This window comes from Marmota monax, unplaced genomic scaffold (genome assembly GCF_021218885.2).
Source record: "Marmota monax isolate L192 unplaced genomic scaffold, Marmota_monax_Labrador192_F-V1.1 WCK01_AAM20220418_F8-fsc00040, whole genome shotgun sequence".
Taxonomy (NCBI): domain Eukaryota; kingdom Metazoa; phylum Chordata; class Mammalia; order Rodentia; family Sciuridae; genus Marmota; species Marmota monax.
In genome coordinates, this window is record NW_026692782.1 from 7,451,674 (window position 1) to 7,470,876 (window position 19,203).

Here is a 19,203-nt window from a genome sequence, read left to right on the forward strand (position 1 = left end):
CCCCCTTGGCTGGGAATCAGCTTTGGGGATGCAGAATCCATCCTGAGTACTATAAATGAGGAAATCTGCCCAGTTGTGGTGGCAAAGCCATTCTTGGTTTCCCAAACATATCAAGTTCCTGAGCCACAAGTTTAATTTTCAGCCTGTGGAGATACACCTCCACCCCTTCCCTGGCTCAGTGCCTCCTCATTTGTAATATGATATTCACTATTAAATCAATGCTAGGAAGAGCAGTCTAAAACAAGGGCTTTTAATCTGGAAAGTACCTCAGATCTCTTTGAAAATCCAGTGAAAATCAAGGCCTCTATCTAGAAAAAATAAATATAATATTCTGCCTACAAGTTAAGTAATTTATATACTTTGAGAAAGCTCAAAGGAATTTTATCTTTTAAAAAAGAGAAAAAATTGCTTCAGTTGTAGTTTTGAAAATTCTTAACAAAAGCTGAGTCTACATCGGCCTAAAGGAGCCAGGTATGGTGGCACATGCCTGTAATCCCAGCGGCTCCTGAGGCTGAGACTGGAGGATCAAAGTTCAAAGCCAGCCTCAGCAAAAGCAAGGCATTAAGCAACTAAGTGAGACCCTGTCTCTAAATGAAATACAAAACAGGGCTGGAGATGTGGCTCAGTGGTTGAGTGCCCCTGAATTCAATCCCCAGTAGCATCCCCCCAAAAAAAATAAGGTCCAAAGGAAGTAAAAATATAAAATATTGAGCTAATTAATCATGCTTGATATCAGAGTACTGATAAAGCTGATTTTTAGATATTTAACTAAGCACTGTTTGCTTTAAGGTTTTAAAACACTATTGGTTTATTATACCCAAAACATGAATCAAAATTTAAAGAAATTAAAATAGTATTGGCTGCCATTTAAGAGACAATAGAATATACATTTATCAGGTTAATTTCAATTTTTATGTGGCTAAAAGACTCTTAAGAGTTGGTAAAATATCCACCCAATTGAGTTGCATACAATATTCAGATGTGACACTGCTATTAAAGTAGGGTAGAAAGTGAATGCAAGGATTTTTTTTTTTTTTTTTTTGACCCATGAAAATATCCCTGACAATAGGTTACCAGTAGACTTGAGCTTGCCATGGATATGCACAATAGAGAAGGCAAAGGAAAAGCTCTTTGCTGCCACCCAAAGGAATACTCTAGAAAGATACTCGTGCATACACACAAAAGATAAATTGGGAAATTGGGAAAAAGATAGAAGCATTTGTGAAATCAAAGCCCATTATCTGTTATTGATAAGCAATTAAACAGTCCTCTATTCTAATAAATACACAAAATTTCATAACTGTGACGGTAACATGAACTTCATGGAGGCAGGAATCCTGGTTTTCTTCTTTCCCAATACCTAGAACAACCCCTGATGCATTGTGATGCTTCAGTAATTAGCTCCTGGATGAAAATGATATAGTAATAACATCTCTATAACCCTGGGAAAATCAGTTCAGTGTTCTGGGCTCTCATTTTACCAGCTGTAAAATCAGGAAGTAAAACTGGGTCTTTTAAAAAAAGTCTTTCTTTTCATATTCCCAGGCCCTGTGACCCCACTTAGTGCATGAACACTTTCTTCTAAACTGCAAGGCTGTGATCGCTTTAGGCAGAATGACTGCTGGGCTGGGTAGACCCAATGTGCTATGGATATTCACTAAGGGGGAAAGAAGGGAGACACACACACGAAACAAACACGAGAAATGGACTGCCAGGGAAGAGATTGTGTTGATCCAAGAGTCCTGGACAAAGGCTTAAATCTGTAGGGAAATGGATTTGTGTCACTTTATGAAATGTAATCCAATTATTCCTTTTGTTTTCTTTATTTATTAAGCTACAATCCATAATTAAATATTCTGATGAACACAGCACCACAGATTCTCTGCTGCTTCAACATTCTTGAAGCAGCAATATACTAACTTCTCTTCCAGAATATATGTTATGATATTAAAATTTTCACTATAACCATCAAGAAAAAATAGACAACTAAGTATTGATTAAGTACATTTAAAGAAACCTTGCTTGCCAGGTGTGGTGACACACCCCTGTAATCCCAGAGGCTCAGGAAGCTGAAGCAGGAGGATCTCAAGTTCAAAGCCAGCCTCAGCCTCAGCAAAAACAAGGTGCTAAGCAACTCAGTAGGACCCTGTCTGTCTCTAACTAAGATACAAAATAGGTCTGGGGATATGGCTCAGTGATCAAGTGTCCCTGAGTTCATTCCCTAGTGCCAAAAAAAAAAGAAAAGAACAGAAACTTTGCTTTAATAAATCTGCAATTTGTGTTATGTAACTGAGAAAAGGCCCTATCCTGCTGCCACTTGATAAAGCCAACAACTCAAGAGACAGAATGATGAGAGAAGAAAGGGCTTCATTCAATGACCAAAGAATAGCGAAGTGGGAATTCCACTCACAAGTTCTCTTCTCCCCTCCAAGGAGTCAAGGAGCTATAGACACAGAATGATGCTGGAGAGAGACAAGCAAATAGGGAGGACTATTCCTGTTGACTCTGAAAAAACAGAACTCAGGTGCCACATCTTTTTGCTCCTTCCATGGCCTGACATTTCCTGTCATGGCAGTTGGTAGGTGTCTATATCCTTGAAGGGGAAGAGAGAGACCTAAGCAAGTCTAGGTCAACTTAACCCTACATTATAATTTTGGACAAAACATTTTTCAAATGATTAACATGTCTATGTATAGAACTAAGTAGAATCTGACCCAAAAGTTAAAGAGCAAAGGAGACAGACGATATGAAGACAGAGATGCCACATCTTATACATCCTGTTCTAGTCACCCATCAGACATCTGCAGGCCCAAGTGAAGGAGCAGCACAAATTCAAGTCCTTCAAGTAAGCTAGGCAAACGTTATCATCATAACCCATACGTCAGAGGTGTTAAGGACAGCAGAGCTGTTGGGGGAATAGTTATGTGTTGCCCAGCTGTGTGACCTCCACAATTAGTTACTTTAAAGTCAACCAAGAGAAAATGAAGTTAGAAAGTTTAATTAGATTTTCCTTCAGTGACATTCTTGCATGACAATACTAATCAACTGAGATTTAGATGGGTTCTTATGGAATATAGGGGTGGTGATTGAAATATCTTCACTCTTGTAAAAAAATAAAGTATTAGAAGTTATAGTGTCTTTCTAGAATATTTCCCTAATCTTTCCCTTCCTTGGGAAAGTGATCCTCTATCTTCGGCATATAGAAAAACCACAGTGCATGTTACAAATACATATTTCTAGGCTACACGCAGATGTGGATCTGGGACAGGGCCTAGGAATTTGCCATTTTAACTGTTAACCCAATAGTTCCAATGGAGATGTGCCTAAGTACCACATATTGTACATCTGACACATGTAAAATACACTTCCATTTCTTTTTTCCTTGCAGATTACCTTCATAGGTTATATCATTGCACCCTCTAGTGGATAATTTAACTCAGCATTTTTTTCTATATTACAAATACTTTTCTCAAAATTATTAGGAAATCTCATCTGTCATGAAAATCTTAACAAAACAAGAGGAGATAAGGGAAATATTTAAAAGAAAAATCATTTGATACTCTAATCTCAGAACTTTATGTATTTACAAAGACATTTATATGGCATATGCATATATTTTCTAGAGAAAAAGTCTTGATAAAGTAAGCTGAACATAAAACAGTCACCTCTCAGTATTCTCTGGTTCTGCTTCGATTTAACCTGTTGTGTATCTGAAGTATTCAGGGAGAAAATAATGTCTGTGTTTAAAAGATATAGATGTTTTTTTCCTTGTCATTCTTCCCTAAACAATGCAATATTATAATTACTTACATCGCACTTAGCCTGTATTAGGTATCATAAAACATCTAGAGATTATTTAAGTATATGGATATTTGTAGGTTATATGCAAATACTATGTCATTTTATATAAAGGACTTGAGTTTTCATTGTTTTTGGTACCCAAAGGGTTTCTGGAACCAATCTTACAGATACCAAGAGAAAACTGAATAGCCAATCTGTTTTATAAAAATAATTTACTAACTTTGAATTTACTGACCACACTCTTTTTAGAATATTTAAGCCTGTAAGATTGATATTCTCTCATCCCATTTTTCTAACAAACTTTTAGCACACCAACAAGACAACCTAGGTCAGCCTGACGACTCCCATCTTTTCAGAACTGTTATGGTTTAGATATGAGGTGTCCCCCAGAAGCTCATGTTTGAGACAATGCAAAAAGGTTCAGAGGTGAAATGATTAGTTATAAGAGTTGTGACTTCATCAGGGGATTGATCCACTGACATGGATTAACTGGGGGGTGCTATAGTCAGGTGGGGTGTGGCTGGAGGAGGTGGGTCACTGGGGGAATGCCTTTGGGGTTTATGTTTTGTCCCTGGTGAGCAGAGCTCTCCTGCTTCCTGACTGTCATGTCCTGAAGTGCTTTGCTCTGTCACACCCTTCTGATGATGTCCTCCTTCACCCAGGCCCATAGCTATGAAGTTGGCTAACATGAACTGAACCTCTGAAACCGCGAGCCAAAATAAACTTTTCTTCCTCTAATTATTCTTGTCAGGTCTTTTGGTCACAATGATGGAAAAGGAAACTAAAACAAGTACCAAATGGTCATTCTGAAACCTCCTCATGTTGGCTTCTAAAGTTCTCAGCTCTTTACAAGATCACAAAAGTTGGTGTGTGTTTTTTTGCAATTTATGGCTTCTATCTTCTGAAAAACTTTGCTTACTGATTCTAATGAGGGCTTTTAATCACTTCAAGAGTCATAAATTCACAAGGTACCAAACAAGTAATATGAGTAAAATATACTGGATGTAAACCAAAGAGAGTGGCAGAGACTTTGGCAAACTGAGTTTGCTACATTTAAAGGAATTCAACAAATAATTATGATTTTTAAAGTCTGCTATGGGCCGAATAAAACATCTGTGAATCATGTGAAACTTCATAAAGCCGCTAGTACAATGACAAATTAGCCCATAGCTGTAGTCCCAGCCATTGCGGACGTTGAGGCAGGAGGATGGCTTAAGCCCACGAGTTCCAGAGCAGCCTGGGCATCATATTGAGACACTCTCTCAAAATTAATGAATAAATGAAGTAGCCAGAGACCCCTGGTTTTCTTGCTGGCTTGATGTGTGCTAACTACGCCCTGGTTTTCTTGCTGGCTTGATGTGTGCTAACTATTTGTATACGTAATCTCATATAAATTCTAATAACCCTATGCAAGAGTTCTTAATGTTATTCTAATTTTGCCAAGGAGGAGGCCAAGGTGTTACTTGCCCCAAGTCAGACCGGGCTCTCTATCCAGGTCCGCCTATCCCCAGGGTCAGAATTCTCAGTCACTTCGCTCAGTCAATTCCTCTCCAAATACATGGTCCCTTGCTTTGCCTGTTCCACATGACTTTGCCTTGTGTCCCTCTCCTCACCACCACCCGAACCTCTTGCCCCTACTCAGGGTCTCTCTGGTCCCCACTGCTCTTTCCAGTGTTTTCTATGTTCTCTGGCCTTTGCCTCTACTAGTGTCTTCACAATTGGACAATTTCCTGTGGGCAGTTGACGTGGCTCTCTGCTTCAACACTGCATCATACACCTAATAGCACCACTGAGTGACAATTCTTAGCCACATATTCTTCATATGGTTAGCTAACATGGCCAGCATATCCATCAAACTTATGTTTGCTATGTCGCTTTAATTAAGCACACCTTCTCCTAGCTCTTCACAATGGTATTTCGGCATTTTTGTAAAAAGTTGCATTTGTACTGCTCTCACACCTCTACCTTTCCATTTCAATGGTGTTATAAATACCCCAAAGTAATGTGATCTCTTCTCAGTAAAGCTCTATTATATCAGCCTCAAACATCTTTCTCTGAAAGCTAACACTAAGAGTATTTGTGAGCAGAAATCCAAGTTAATTACCTTTTGAGGAAAAAAGCCATTTCTTTCACTCATCTATTCTCAGGTAACTTTGTAAGTTTTGCCATCACAAAGGCAGTCAGTATAGCAACCACAGGTCCATTTCAAGAAAGTCCAGGAGAGGTTGCTGCCATGTTCCACATATCATATGGAAGATGTGACTATCACACACACCCACGTTACTGCTCTTGGTTTATTTGGAATATTTGAGTTCCTTTAACCGCTTATGAAATCTGTCATCCACTATAGTATTTCTTAGGGAAACATTGAATCTTAACATTCTGAATTACACAAAAAGAACATGAAGTTACTAGGGCGTTTATTATAACTTGTGATAGATTTTTTTATTCCTAACAGAAAAAGAAAAAACATCATGTACAATCTTTCAGATGATTCTACCTATTATATGCAAAATAACTCACTCACTCACTTGACCTTCTTATCTTTGTTCCAATAGCTAACATAAACAGACTGTTTTTCCCTCATGTGAGATTTAATATTCATAAAAGATCTATATGTAGTTGAAAAATAGATGGGGGGCTCTGGCTGACTTAATTCTCATAAAAAATCCCATCTTCATCCCTGAGAAATGTTATCAACATAATACAGTTACCTGTAAAGCAAGGACACCTGAATCCATTTGGATATGGTGCTGTATGTTCCATGTTATGATAATGGCTACAGTTTAATAAATTCCTTTTAAAAGGCTAGTGATGTTCTGCATTTCCATGCATAAACTCACTTAAGTTTCCTATCTACCATTAAGTTTCTAGCAATTTCATTAGGGGCCTGAAGAGGTCAGATTTTTCTTCTAGTGTTCTTAAATACAATTTAAGGGAGAAATTACTTACTGTGAGCAAATCTATGAATTTGGTAACTCATTAACATCTCAAGAGTAATTCTTCATAAATGTCCATAAGTCAACAGTTTGGTTGTCTCCCCAAATACTTGTAACTAATCGTAACTAATACAATTAGGTTTTAATAAGCCTTCATGTTACCTAAACACTAATTTAAAAGGTAAAATAAAAATGAAACTGTTTTAGTGATTAATGAGCTAACACCAATAATTTTATTTTAAATAAATTCATTGATTTTGTGAGTTTTTAAAATTTGACCCGGAATATTTACATCACAGTCAGGTAACCAGAATATTTTGTTGATTTCTTCCCTTCCCTGAACTCCTCATTTATGATAGGAGTGACAAGTGCTACTTCTAGTATAGAATCCACTGAGGTCACCATGCAGTTCTGCCAACTGTCGTTCATAAAACAGGTCATTTTCAAATTTTGGCTTGCTTGAGAATAACCTGAGGGCTTGTTAAAACTCAGATTACAGGGGCTGTACCACCAAAATTTCCTCATTGATAAATTGTTGTGAAGCCCCGAATATTGAGTTTCTTACAAGTTCCCAGGTTGACACTGGGGAACACTGAGAAGTACTGCAACACAGGAATGAATCCTCTAGGAACTTCTCCAAGGTTCTAGAATTTTTGTAGGGTTTATTTACGCTTTAACACAACATATGTTATTAAGATGTGTAGATAATACAATGCATTTCATACCTGCTGTTCTAGGTATTATTTTGCACACGAGCGACTAAACCCTACCGTAATATGACAAGCTGAGTCAGAAAAATTTAAACAGCTAAACTGTGAATTTGCTTTGATGCTGGGCTAATGAAACAACAGCCTTCACAGCCAGCTGGCTGGAAGTGCCTGGTCAGCCTGCACATGGAAACCAGTTCTGCTAGTTACCACGGGGGCTTAGTGCCACCAAGTGGCGGTTATTTGCTCTGTCAAATAGATTTCATGATAATTCTTGGTCCTATACAGTGGCCAGGAAAAAACAAATGGCTTTGGCAAAGTAGTCCCTACCTCATGGATTTTAATGTTGTGCAAATGAACCGCCTTCATTCTACAAAGATTTTTAAAACATTTTCATTAGTATTTTCAAATTTATGTCTTAGAATAGACTACAAATACAAGTAATTTAATTTAGAAAATCACACTGAAATGCATTGTTAGATTTAGCTAGAGCAAATGAAAAATTTCACAGAAACAATATTTCCATCAATTTATACAGTAGTTCAGAAATCTTGAGAGAGAGAGAGAGAGAGAGAGAGAGAGAGAATTTTAATATTTAGTTTTTAGTTTTTGGCAGACACAACATCTTTTTTTGTATGTAGTGCTGAGGATCGAACCCGGGCCGCACACATGCCAGACGACCATGCTATCGCTTGAGCCACATTCCCAGCCCTAATTCAGAACTCTTTTCAGAAAAATCTGGCTGTATATTTCTGAGTGAATAACAGAATTCTGTCCAATTCTTTCTATTGTTTAAGGATTTCAACAAAGGAGCAAAGGCCCAGAACAACAAATAGGTACCCAAAACCCAGGAATTGTAAAGTCTAAGCCCAAAGACCAAGTATGTAGGAGGTGCTGAGATATTTGAAGCTGGTTTTGCCAACCTTAGCTGATGCTAATTTTCAAGAAAACTTAATCTCAAAACCTGATCAATGTTTGATTTTGTGTGATAGCAATTACAGGTTTACTCCTAACCCACATGTCTTCAGTGACAGGGCAGATGGAATCTCAATTGTCTTCCAGGGCAAGTTTAGATAGAAGGCTGCCTTATGAAGGAACTCCTTGGAAGAATCAAAAAGTCTTGTCACTGATCAGTTCTGAACCTCAAGAGAGTGTTGGTTTAATTCTCAGACTAAATACCAACCAGTGTTTTTTGACATTTTCCATTTACATTTTGATCTTTTTTTCCATTTACATAGAATCACTGTTAGAAAAATAAAATATTTGGAGTAACTAAACAAAGAAAACTTGATAACTACTGAATGGGCAGTGCAAAACCTTGTAAGACTGCTTGTGTGCTGTGGTGTGTCCCTGTCCCCCTTTCTACCTTGAGAAAGGGAGTGGTCTCTAATGTTTGCACTAGATGGAGAGATGTGTGTCTCCTTCACACTGAGATGTGAGGACTGAATATTTGGCTCAGATCTGAGTAATCTAGAGGAAAGGCGGTGGCCATTGCTGCCCCACTGGTGGCAAGGCAGAAGGGGGCTGGCCTCATCAAGGAGGAGGCAAGGTTCATAGTTTCTGAGTGCCCTGTGGGAAAAGCCAATATGGTCATCTCAAAAGTAAAGCTCAAGAATTTTCATATCTAACTAGCACCCTGATTCTGCTGCTGTGCCGATGGTCGTGACTCTGGTCCATCTCGTCCCTATCTAGTGACCATCTATCTAGTCACTAGGACTTTGAGAATCCAAAGCAGCTCTCCTGACACCCCACCCTCTAGAGATATAACACTGGTAACGTCATGCACATGCTAATGTAGGCAGAAACTACACTTTGTTTTATCAAGCTGGGAAGGGAGTCAAATGCTATGTGAATTTTCAGATTACCACTTTCCTATCACAAAATATTTTGTGTGCTGCTACTGAATTTCAATTACACAAATATTAAATCACAGTACTTTCATGACAGCTTTGTCTATCCCTCCCTACCTCCTCCTTCTATTCCTCATGGTGAAGGCTTGTATGAATCAGACATTATTACCCTATGTGCATGTACAACAAGAACCAGAAGTTATACTCCGTTTGTGTATGATGTGTCAAAGTGCATTCTTGTGTCATGTATAACTAATTAGAACAAATTTAAAAAATTTAAAAAGTATTGAAACTTGTTATATAAAATAGCAAACTGAATAGACAACATGTCCAGTTTATAAATACAATGATTTCGTTGGTGCAGTGTACTGAACATCGGCTGCAGTAATACAATCCCCAGGTAGATGGCGCTGTGACATCACATTTACCTGTGCGCTGCGTAGTGAATTTCTGAATGGTTTCTGTAAAGCTTTATAAAATGGAAAAGGTTGATGGTCCCCTCACACTTGGTTTCTCCTTAAAATGTCACTTCTAATGCCAGTTAGAGGTGATAAATTCGGAGCTTCTCTTGTCTGGAACGAGAAGGAATCTTTACAAATGATTTGGTCCATCTGTGTCAGTTCCACTGATATTTTTCTATTGGAGGTTCATTGATTTTAAATAATGTGTTCCAGCCATTTTATCAAATTACTCCTTAGATAAGAGAAGACTCATTTTTAAGGGTTTTTATGGGTAGTTTTACAATTGAGGATACACTTGGTAGGAATATTTTGTTACTGAGGATATTCCCGTACACTGGAACATTTTAAAAATCTGAACAGCTGAATCTGCTTTTCTGTACCACCTCACCTTTTGTACTGGTCATACAGAATATTGAGGTAATTCAAGGACTATTTAGTAAACCACAAAATGCTATTACCAGATGGTAAGATTCTATGATTATACAGGTTATTCAAATCAACATTGCCATAAATAAATGCCAAAACAAGATTTTAAGAAGTAATCTTTCACAAATATGATGTGAAGTTTCGATAAAAGCCAAAGCAATGCTAAAATCTTCTCAATTGGTTGTTGATTATTCCAAAACAGAGTGTAGATTGAAATGTGTGTTTACTTCTTAGGACGTTATTAAGATTTCTCCATTATTAGAATAATACGGAAGATGCAAGAGTACAGGAAGGAGTGTAAATGGTCAGTTAGCTCTGATAGACCCCTATGAAGCAAAGAATAAAGAATAATCCCTATATCCAGGAGCAAAATCTCAATGTTCCTGTAAATATCTGCTCATATCTCATTGGTGGAAAAGAGCCAAAGTTCACCTCTGCCAACAAGGTTGGAAAGGCAGCTTTTAGCTGGGCATAAGGTCGACCCTAGTAGAATTAGCCTATTAACAAAGGAAGAAGTGAAGGATGATTGTGCTCCTCTCCAGCCTCTCTGCCATACCTCTGCCAAAATATACTTCTCATGAAGATGAGTTAAGTGGGGCCCAGTGTGAGTGAGCAATGTCAGTCATGTCTCAAGCTGGTGGCAGATCCAGGACTTTCTGCAACATGATGGATGCCCTCTTGCTTTTAATTAAGTCCTGCATCAAGTTCCATGTGCGTGTTGCTGGGATAGGGTCTTAACAAGTTCTAAAGATTTTGCTTTAGCAAGGGCATAATAATATAAAGAATCTTGAATTACTAAGAGCTTTGCATATTCGTTCACAGGTAATAAAATCATAGTGATTTCATTTTCCTTTGGGAATACAGTAAGGCAAAATAAAGCATGATTCCTAACATGGAAATGAAGTGACGCTATGCATGTCAAACATCCAAGTTTATCTTGAGAGGCTACTTTTCCCACTATGGGAAACCTATCCTCACACAAGCTTCACTTCTTCTACCAACCTGTAGCCTCCCAGCCTTAGAGAGCACCCCTCAACTTTCGAGGAGTGTGATTAAAGGACAATGATTGTCCCAGAATTTACAACTCTTCTGGCATCAATAAATCAAGGCCACTTTGAAAAGGGCTTTGGTAGATTGTCTTCTATGGCCTGGATGTTAAAATTTTGTTTTTCTAGAAGAGTTGTGAACAGAAAATGTTGACTCTCCCTTGCAACTATTAATCAGCCATTCAAATACCCATTAAATTCACACATTCAAGAATGCAATACTAGCCAGGAACCGTGGCACATGCCTGTAGTCCCAGGGACTCGGGAGGCTGAGGCAGAAGGATCGCTAGTTCAAAGCCAGCCTTAGCAAAAGCCAGGTGCTAAGCAACTCAGTGAGAACCCTGTCTCTAAATAAAATTTTTTTTAAAAAAATAGGACTACGGATGTGGCTCAGTGGTTGAGTACCCCTGAGTTCAATCCCCAATACCCTATACCCCTGAGAAAAAGAATGAAACACTATGTAAGGTCATGTCATAATAAGAAGACAATGTTACCTATCACTACTTGTAATCTAGTACCACAAAGAGGTGATAGGCCGAAACCTAAAAGGAAATGTTTTCTAAAACGTGTACAATATTAAAAGTATATCATTCGTGTTGTAGAATGCAACACAGACTAGCAAAACAAAAATGATTTAATTCACTTGGAAAATGGGAAATTATTTTTGTTTGTATTAATTAATTAATTAATTTTTATTTTTGCAGTACCAGAGATACAAACCAAGGGCCATCCTACCACTGAGTTACATCACCAGCCCTTTTTAAAAATTGTGAGACAGGGTCTCACTAAGTTTCTGAGTCTGGCCTTGAAATTGTGATCCTCTGGCCTCAGCCTTCAAAATAGCTAGAAGTATAGGCGTGCGCAATGGCATCCAACATCTTTCTATTTTTTTTTTATATCTTTAACCTATTATGATTTCATGGTTCTCCAAACATGGTGACTTATTTGAATAGTATAGTGTAATCTTAAATTGCAAAAATATGTTTTCCTTCCATTTGTGACCAATGTCTGGGAAATAAAAATCAAAGCCTAATTTTCTAGTTATAAACTCAGTTTTGTGTAATTTGTTTCTAATTGCAGTGGGAAAAACTACAGATGACCACAAGTGAAAGGAGAAAAATATTCTGCTCTGTCACATTCCATGTCATCGCCATCACCTGTGTGGTTTGGTCTTTGTATGTGTTGATAGACAGGACCGCGGAGGAAATCAAGCAAGGCAATGACAATGGTAAGAGCGGGTCTTTTCTCTCCTCTCCTGGATCCTAATGACTGTACCCAGAGGTGGGCAGGGAAGGGTTTAGCTGTGCTGACGCACAAATAAAGCCAGTGATGGCAGCTGTGACTCCCTAGATTAACTCTGACTAGAAGGCACTAACTACAGAGGGTGCTAAGGTGAGAGGAGATGTATCAAGTTCATATAAAACTTAGCAGGGAGAAACTCACAGGCGGCATTTGCCACTTCAGGTTTTCCAGGAGTAGAAAAAGGATCAGCTTCTTCCCGATAGGAAAAGGCGGAAAGTACTAAAAATGGAAGGATTTTAAACTGTATTCAGTCCACCCTACTCATGGCTTCTTTTTATGAATGAATAAGATGACATTCCAGTAGAGAACATGTTATAGCTTCTTAGTACTACATAATGTGATAGCATGGATTAGCACCATGGTTTAAAATTTTAATTATGCCCAATGCGATTGTGAAGATTGGTGTCAAGACTACAAAAACAGATGTTTCAAAATGTATTTTTACATTTAAATTGGATAGATCATTTGCAACAGAAGCAAAAATGGGAAACACCGTGGCTGTAAAATATCATTTGCATTCACTTCTGAAGACAGCCTGTCCTCTCTCTCACTGGGTGGTGGCTGCAGTACATGCCTAAATCGTGGCTGGTGAAACAGGGAAAAATACTCCCATGCCCCAAGTCCCAATACCATTTAAACAATTTCTCCTTGTGAATTTGAAAGGAGAAATTATTCAGATGGTATATTTTGAGTTTATAAGAGTTATGAAAAATATTTATATGCTACCCCCCAAAATAGGAAAATTAAAGAAAGAAGAAGGTAGGATACAGTGAGAGAACAAAGAAAGAAAAGAATTTTAAAAGAGAAGGGCCTGCCTATCCTGTTCCCTTGTATTTATTCGTGCAGACGGGGTCCACCGCCTGCAGACTGTAAGGATCCACAACATGCACTGTGGATGCGCTTTATGTATTTCAAGGGAAAGGGGAGGAGCAAGAGCCAGGGACAGAGCTACAGATCCTACTATACTGTCCTTTCCCAAAAGAGTGCAAACGCTGCTAAAGCAAATGTAAAGGCCAGAAAATCGGGCAGGCTAGAGCCTCTGGTTTTGGTTTGTTTGTTCAGGATTAACTCATTTATATACTGTATCATTTATATCAAACTACTTTGTTTGCAACTACATTATACATTGTTGCAGAGATTATTGATTTTCAAATGTCATATTCACACGATTAAATAAATTCCCTGAGGATAAGACCTTTCTTTCTTTTTTTCTTTCTTCTTCTTATTTTTTTTTCCTTAACCCCTTCCCTCTAGCCATAGGTACTGGCCCATGCCAAATTACAGAAAGTGTGCCATAAACATTGCAGTCAGGTAGTCCCAAGTGGATGGGAAAGCAGACACATCCCCATCTAATTTCGTCCAGTGTACTACCTTAGGACTCCTGCGTTCTAGCAACCCCAGGCAGACCTGATGTAGAGACCCTTTGTGGCTAATTTGGAGCTCAGTGTAGGAGAGCCATGCATTTTCCCTAAGTTGATGTGGCCTCACCCCTGTGCCCCTGCCTTGGCCTGGTCACAGTAGACAGCAGGCTCTTCTCCTTAGGCCATAGGTGAGAGACGTAAGGCAAAAGGCTAGAATTGACAAGCAGCAGTTCGTTTCATAACCGCTTAGACCCCCGTAACCCACCCAAAAGAAACCCCTCCGGTTTATTTTAGCTGTATTTCTAAGGCATGTGAGATGTGACCATTCATCCTACAACTTCAGCTCAGCTTCAGTTTATCTCAACTTCAGCCAACAGACCTCTCCAGTCCCCAAGAGACCTATTGCCCTGCCACATTTCTGTCTCCCTGCTCATCCTCCCGTCCCCTGGTTATTCTTACATCCTTAGCTGCCATTTCTATGCTGATAGCCTCATAATGCACCCCAACCCACGCATCCTCCTGCCTCCTGAACACCTCTGTTTGAAGGTCTTAGAGGTACCCCAACCTCACCGTGTCCAAACTCATGGTCCACCCCACACCTCACCCCTACACCGTGGGAGAGGCAAGACTATACCCAGCAGCCAAATCTACATCTCAGTCTTTCATTCCTGATCTGTCCTCCTCTCCTTTACATCAATCATCAAATCCCTCTTATGACCCTAGAATCTGTCCACTCATCTCCTTCTTTATTGACACCAGCCATGTGCAAAAACTTCTTACCTAGACTTTCTCCAATTTTGTCCATCTTCAACTCATGCTTGGTTATATAATCACAGCAAATTTACAAAACCACAGATCAAATCAAGTCCTCTCCCCATTTAGCCAAAACTCTTAATATATAACCCAAACTACTTATGGGACTCTGCTGCCCCCAGGACTCAGGTGTCACCAGTGAGAGTGAACATCTGTTCTGCTCCTCAAATCTACTTGCAGACCCTTGCTAAGCTTTGCCCTCTGTGAAAAACATTCCCTCCCAGCTTCCCTTGTCCACTGCCACCACACACACAGTTAAGACTCAAATACCTCCCTAACCCAGACTCAGCCTTGGCAGGTAAATACCAGTCTCTGTGGGAAACCTGGTTCAACTCTACAAACTAGGATAATTATTCCCAATACGGTGGTTCTCAGAATGTGTCGCAGGTACAGAAGCGTCAACATCCCTTGGAGATACACACACACACACACACACACACACGTGAATAAAGAGTCTAACTAACCTCTCACTCTGGTAGACCACTGTATCAGGAATCCCAGGATGCAATTAGGTAAATTGTACTTTAAAAGTCTACAGGTTATTCCGATGTCTGAGAGCCACTGCCCTGCCATATACTTCCAGGACCACCCCTCACTTGGCCCCACCCTGGCTCTCCGTCTTCCTTGCACACTGGAATTACCTGTGGATTTTCCACATTACCACAAAGCCTGTGGTTTATCCCCACAGATTCAGTCTAATCATCCCTGATTCCTGTCACACAGCTATGTTGAGAATCTGTCCCACCATGTGATTTACCATGTTAATGCACTTAACTATCTGAGTCCCCTCACCTGCTCAGACAGGTGGGGATATATTTGTCCCTGTCACCACATATCTCATGCTCATTGCCTCTGGGAGGTGGCAGTTGGTCCCGTCCAGTCAATGTCATAGAAGGAAGGATGAGGTATGAATTCCTTGTACCTGAGATTTTCCCCCTTTTACTTTCCTTTTAGAATTTTCTTTGGATATTTTCTTTTCAATTTTGAGTGGTTGCTGGATCTCAGACCACTGTCTCACACTGGACTGTCCCTTAGGGCAGACACACTGTATTATACATTATATATAATTTATAGATCTTTCAGTTTCTTAAAGGCAACTAAAAATGACATCCTTTTTATCTTCAGTGTTTAAAGCTTATGAATTAGGTAGCCAGGTGTTTATCAAGAAATGGTGCGCATGGCTGTCTCTACAGAGTCACATACCAGTGGGACAGTTCCCAGGCCACATATGAAAGCCACAGTGACCTGTGTAAAGAGTACCCTCTAGATTTACGTTCAAATTGTTTGAAACCTTACTTACCCATGCACACATTTAAGTGGAGTATGGGCATCTGTCTGAATCATTGTTACGTTCATCTTTCCCTGGCATTGGGACTGTGTTGATCCTGAATTTACTCTTAAAGTTATTAGAAAAAAAAATCAACACATAATTTAAAGGTCAACATATTTCAAATCTATCTTGAAAAACCTTCAGAAATAATTGGAGAGGAACAAATTGTCCTTTTCAACGAACATTGAGGTTGAATATAAAACAGCAAAATTTTTTGAGCTGTAATGACAATACTGGGAGAAAAAAATATTGTCCATATGTTTGAGAAGGGTTATTCTTTTAGATTAAAATGCATGATGCCCCAGATGGCTCTCTCACTCCACTCTTTCATTCTCCTGTGATGACAGAAAATAAAGTAAAATAAATGAAACATATGGAACTTGAAAATTTTAACACTCTAAATCACCTTTGTTACTAACTCTAATTGGGGCAACAATTGTTATTCCTGCCTTCTCTTTACAGGTTCTAGAAGAATTTCTCATACATTATTTATTTGTTAAAAATGAAACACAAAACACGGACCAAAAAAAAAAAAAAGCAACAATTTATACTATCCATTTGGGTATTTTCAAATTTCAGAAGAGTTTCATATACACAAAAGGTACTTGTGGATCGGACCCAAGTGTAAACATGAAATACGTTTGTGTTTTTTATACCTTAGACACCCAATTTTGTACAGTATGTTTAGTGGGCCTGTGCTTCAGCTGCAGCCCATTTCCTGGGGTGGAACTGTCCACAGTGACATTGTGTTAGTTCTCAGAAAGTTTTGGATTTTGTAGCATTTTAGATTTTGGATTTTTAGATGTGGGATGCTCAACCTATGTCAAGGAGACTGTAGGTGCAGATCTTAAAGTTATCCCAGATTTATTTAAAAATATATACCACAAGGTTTATAGTCACATAACTTTTATTTTTATTTTCATGGCTGACTCACTTGTGAGCCTCTAAGCAACTCTAGGGCAGGGGCTCCACCTCATTCTCAGAGCACTTGGTATTAGTAGAGATTCAAACATTTTTTTTTCTAGCTGTGGCGGACTCTAGCAGATAAGAACAACCCAAATATAACAATCACTGTCTTGGGATAATTATCTGAAGACGAGACTTCTGGTTCTGTCCTAGTCAATGACTAGCTATCTTGAACAAAATAATCATTAATCTCTCTGAAGTACAGTTTCCTCTTCTATGAAACTAAGCAAGTTAGATTTTGTGCCTTCTAAAGTTTCTTTATATGACTTTTTTTCAGAAATCATGCACTTTACTTTGCATCAGGTAAACTGAAATGTGTATCCATAAATAATGCATATTTATCATATATGTTTATTCATATATTGAAACAAATTAAGGAAAAGATATGTGAAACAGAGTTGTTTTTATTCAATAATTTCTCCAACTGGAGAAAAGCAACCAGGAGAAAATCAACTCACACACACACACTTCCTTATACAAACACATTTTGTGTAACACCTTTTGCATAACCTAAGCACTCGGTCAAAGATATTCCAACTTCCAGTGAGATATATGTTTTCTAAATATGCACTGTCCCTGAAGCTGTTAAATGAGGCAGCTTCTCTTCTGCTGTTTGGTGATTTAAAAAGGCTTTTAGACACACTCCAGGTGTCTCCAGTCCCATGCTCTGCTACGTAAGATAAGCAGGAAACTGAGAAATCAAATTTAAATGCTAGGAGAGATCTTAAAGACCCCCGAGGTTAAGATGAAAAAATAAGAAATTCATGCTGTCTCCATCTATACTATAAATTGCTTACCCAATTGGAGTTTAAGGGAAATCAAAAGAGTAGTTATTACGGTGTCTAGCCTTTGTGCCTCCGGTGGAGAGGATGGGGACACAATATTATCACGAAGGGAAATATATTTTCCAAGAAACAATATTGCTGCAAAATAAATGAATCTGAAAGGGGCCCTCAGATACACCTCAGTTCCCAAGCCACTGTCATTTGGCTGAAAGCTTGGCATAAATATTGCCTAACAGATAACAATGGAACTATACACTCCATACGTATCTAAAGATATTTTAGTTTATTTTTAGTGAGATTTCTGAAGTATTCTCCTGAGGAACAGAATTGCAACTGGAAAGGATGCCCAGGGTCACATGATGAGGACATCTAGAAGTCACTAAGTGCTAGCAGCCTGCGTAGTAGCTAACTGGACTTCTCCCTCTTAGATTCTGTAGGTTTTCATTACTTGCAGTCAAGGGGAACACACAGAGGTCAAACATTCCAGCAAAGTTGGAAAGATCTTAGTAGTCGGCTCTTAAATCTACAGCTCAGTCAGCCAAAACCTGTAGCATTTAAATCACCCAGAAAAAGGCAATAATAACTATTCACATTTATGTAGCTGTTTGGAGGTGACAGGCCCTAATAACTCATTTAAGACCCACTAAAAACCATAGGAGTAGATACCATGTTTACCTCCACTTTAAAATGATTTATCAGTTGGTATTTGCTGTAAAAGAAAAAAAAAAAGAATAAATAAATGAAAATCTGAAATTTAGTGACTTAAAACTTCAAGTATTTACTTCACTCCCAATTTTGCAAGTCATTTAGGTATTTAGAGTTTGCAGAGAGCTGAGGTATCAGCCAGCAGCTACAGAGGCAAGGACAAGCCCCTTTACACATCTGCTAGTGGAAATGCTATTGACGGGGCTATGACAGGTACAACTAAGCTCTGTGTGTGTGTGTGTGTGTGTGCGTGTGTGTTAGTTATCTCTAGTGTGATGGCCCTGCCTTCTTCACAGGGCAGTTGCAATGTTTAAAAAGGCAGCAGGAGAGCAAAACCTTTTAAAGTTTCTGATTTTATCTTGTTTGCTACCATCCTATAGGCCAAGGCAAGTCACATGACAAAGCCCAGAGTCAATATGGGACTGCATACCCAAGGTACAGGGAGGCCTGTGCCAATTGGGAACTGTTATTGCAACAAGCTACCAAGGATGAAGAAACTGATACCTTAAGGAAATAGTTACCTGAGTTAGGGTAGATAAAAGCATAACCACTAAATAGCTGATTTTTAGGAATAAAAATCCATACCTTTCAGGAGTAAGTATGGATTTTTCCAACAACAACAAAAAAATCTTTAAAAAGTCATTAACCACACTATGGGAAATCCTATTAAGATGTGACCTGCAAAGAAACTGAAGAAAAGTCTGAATCATT

The 19,203-nt window shown here is 38.7% G+C and overlaps 1 protein-coding gene across 17 annotated transcripts in view; it reads left to right on the forward strand.

Annotated features, from left to right (window-relative positions):
* Positions 1 to 19,203, forward strand: part of Marchf1 (membrane associated ring-CH-type finger 1) — a 756,948-nt gene that overhangs the window by 726,996 nt on the left and 10,749 nt on the right. For all 17 annotated transcript variants that reach the window (XM_058580391.1, XM_058580385.1, XM_058580387.1 and 14 more), the window contains one exon: positions 12,311 to 12,458. In XM_058580391.1, coding sequence (XP_058436374.1) covers positions 12,311 to 12,458 — 148 coding nt within the window. The remainder of the gene's footprint in view (positions 1 to 12,310; positions 12,459 to 19,203) is intronic.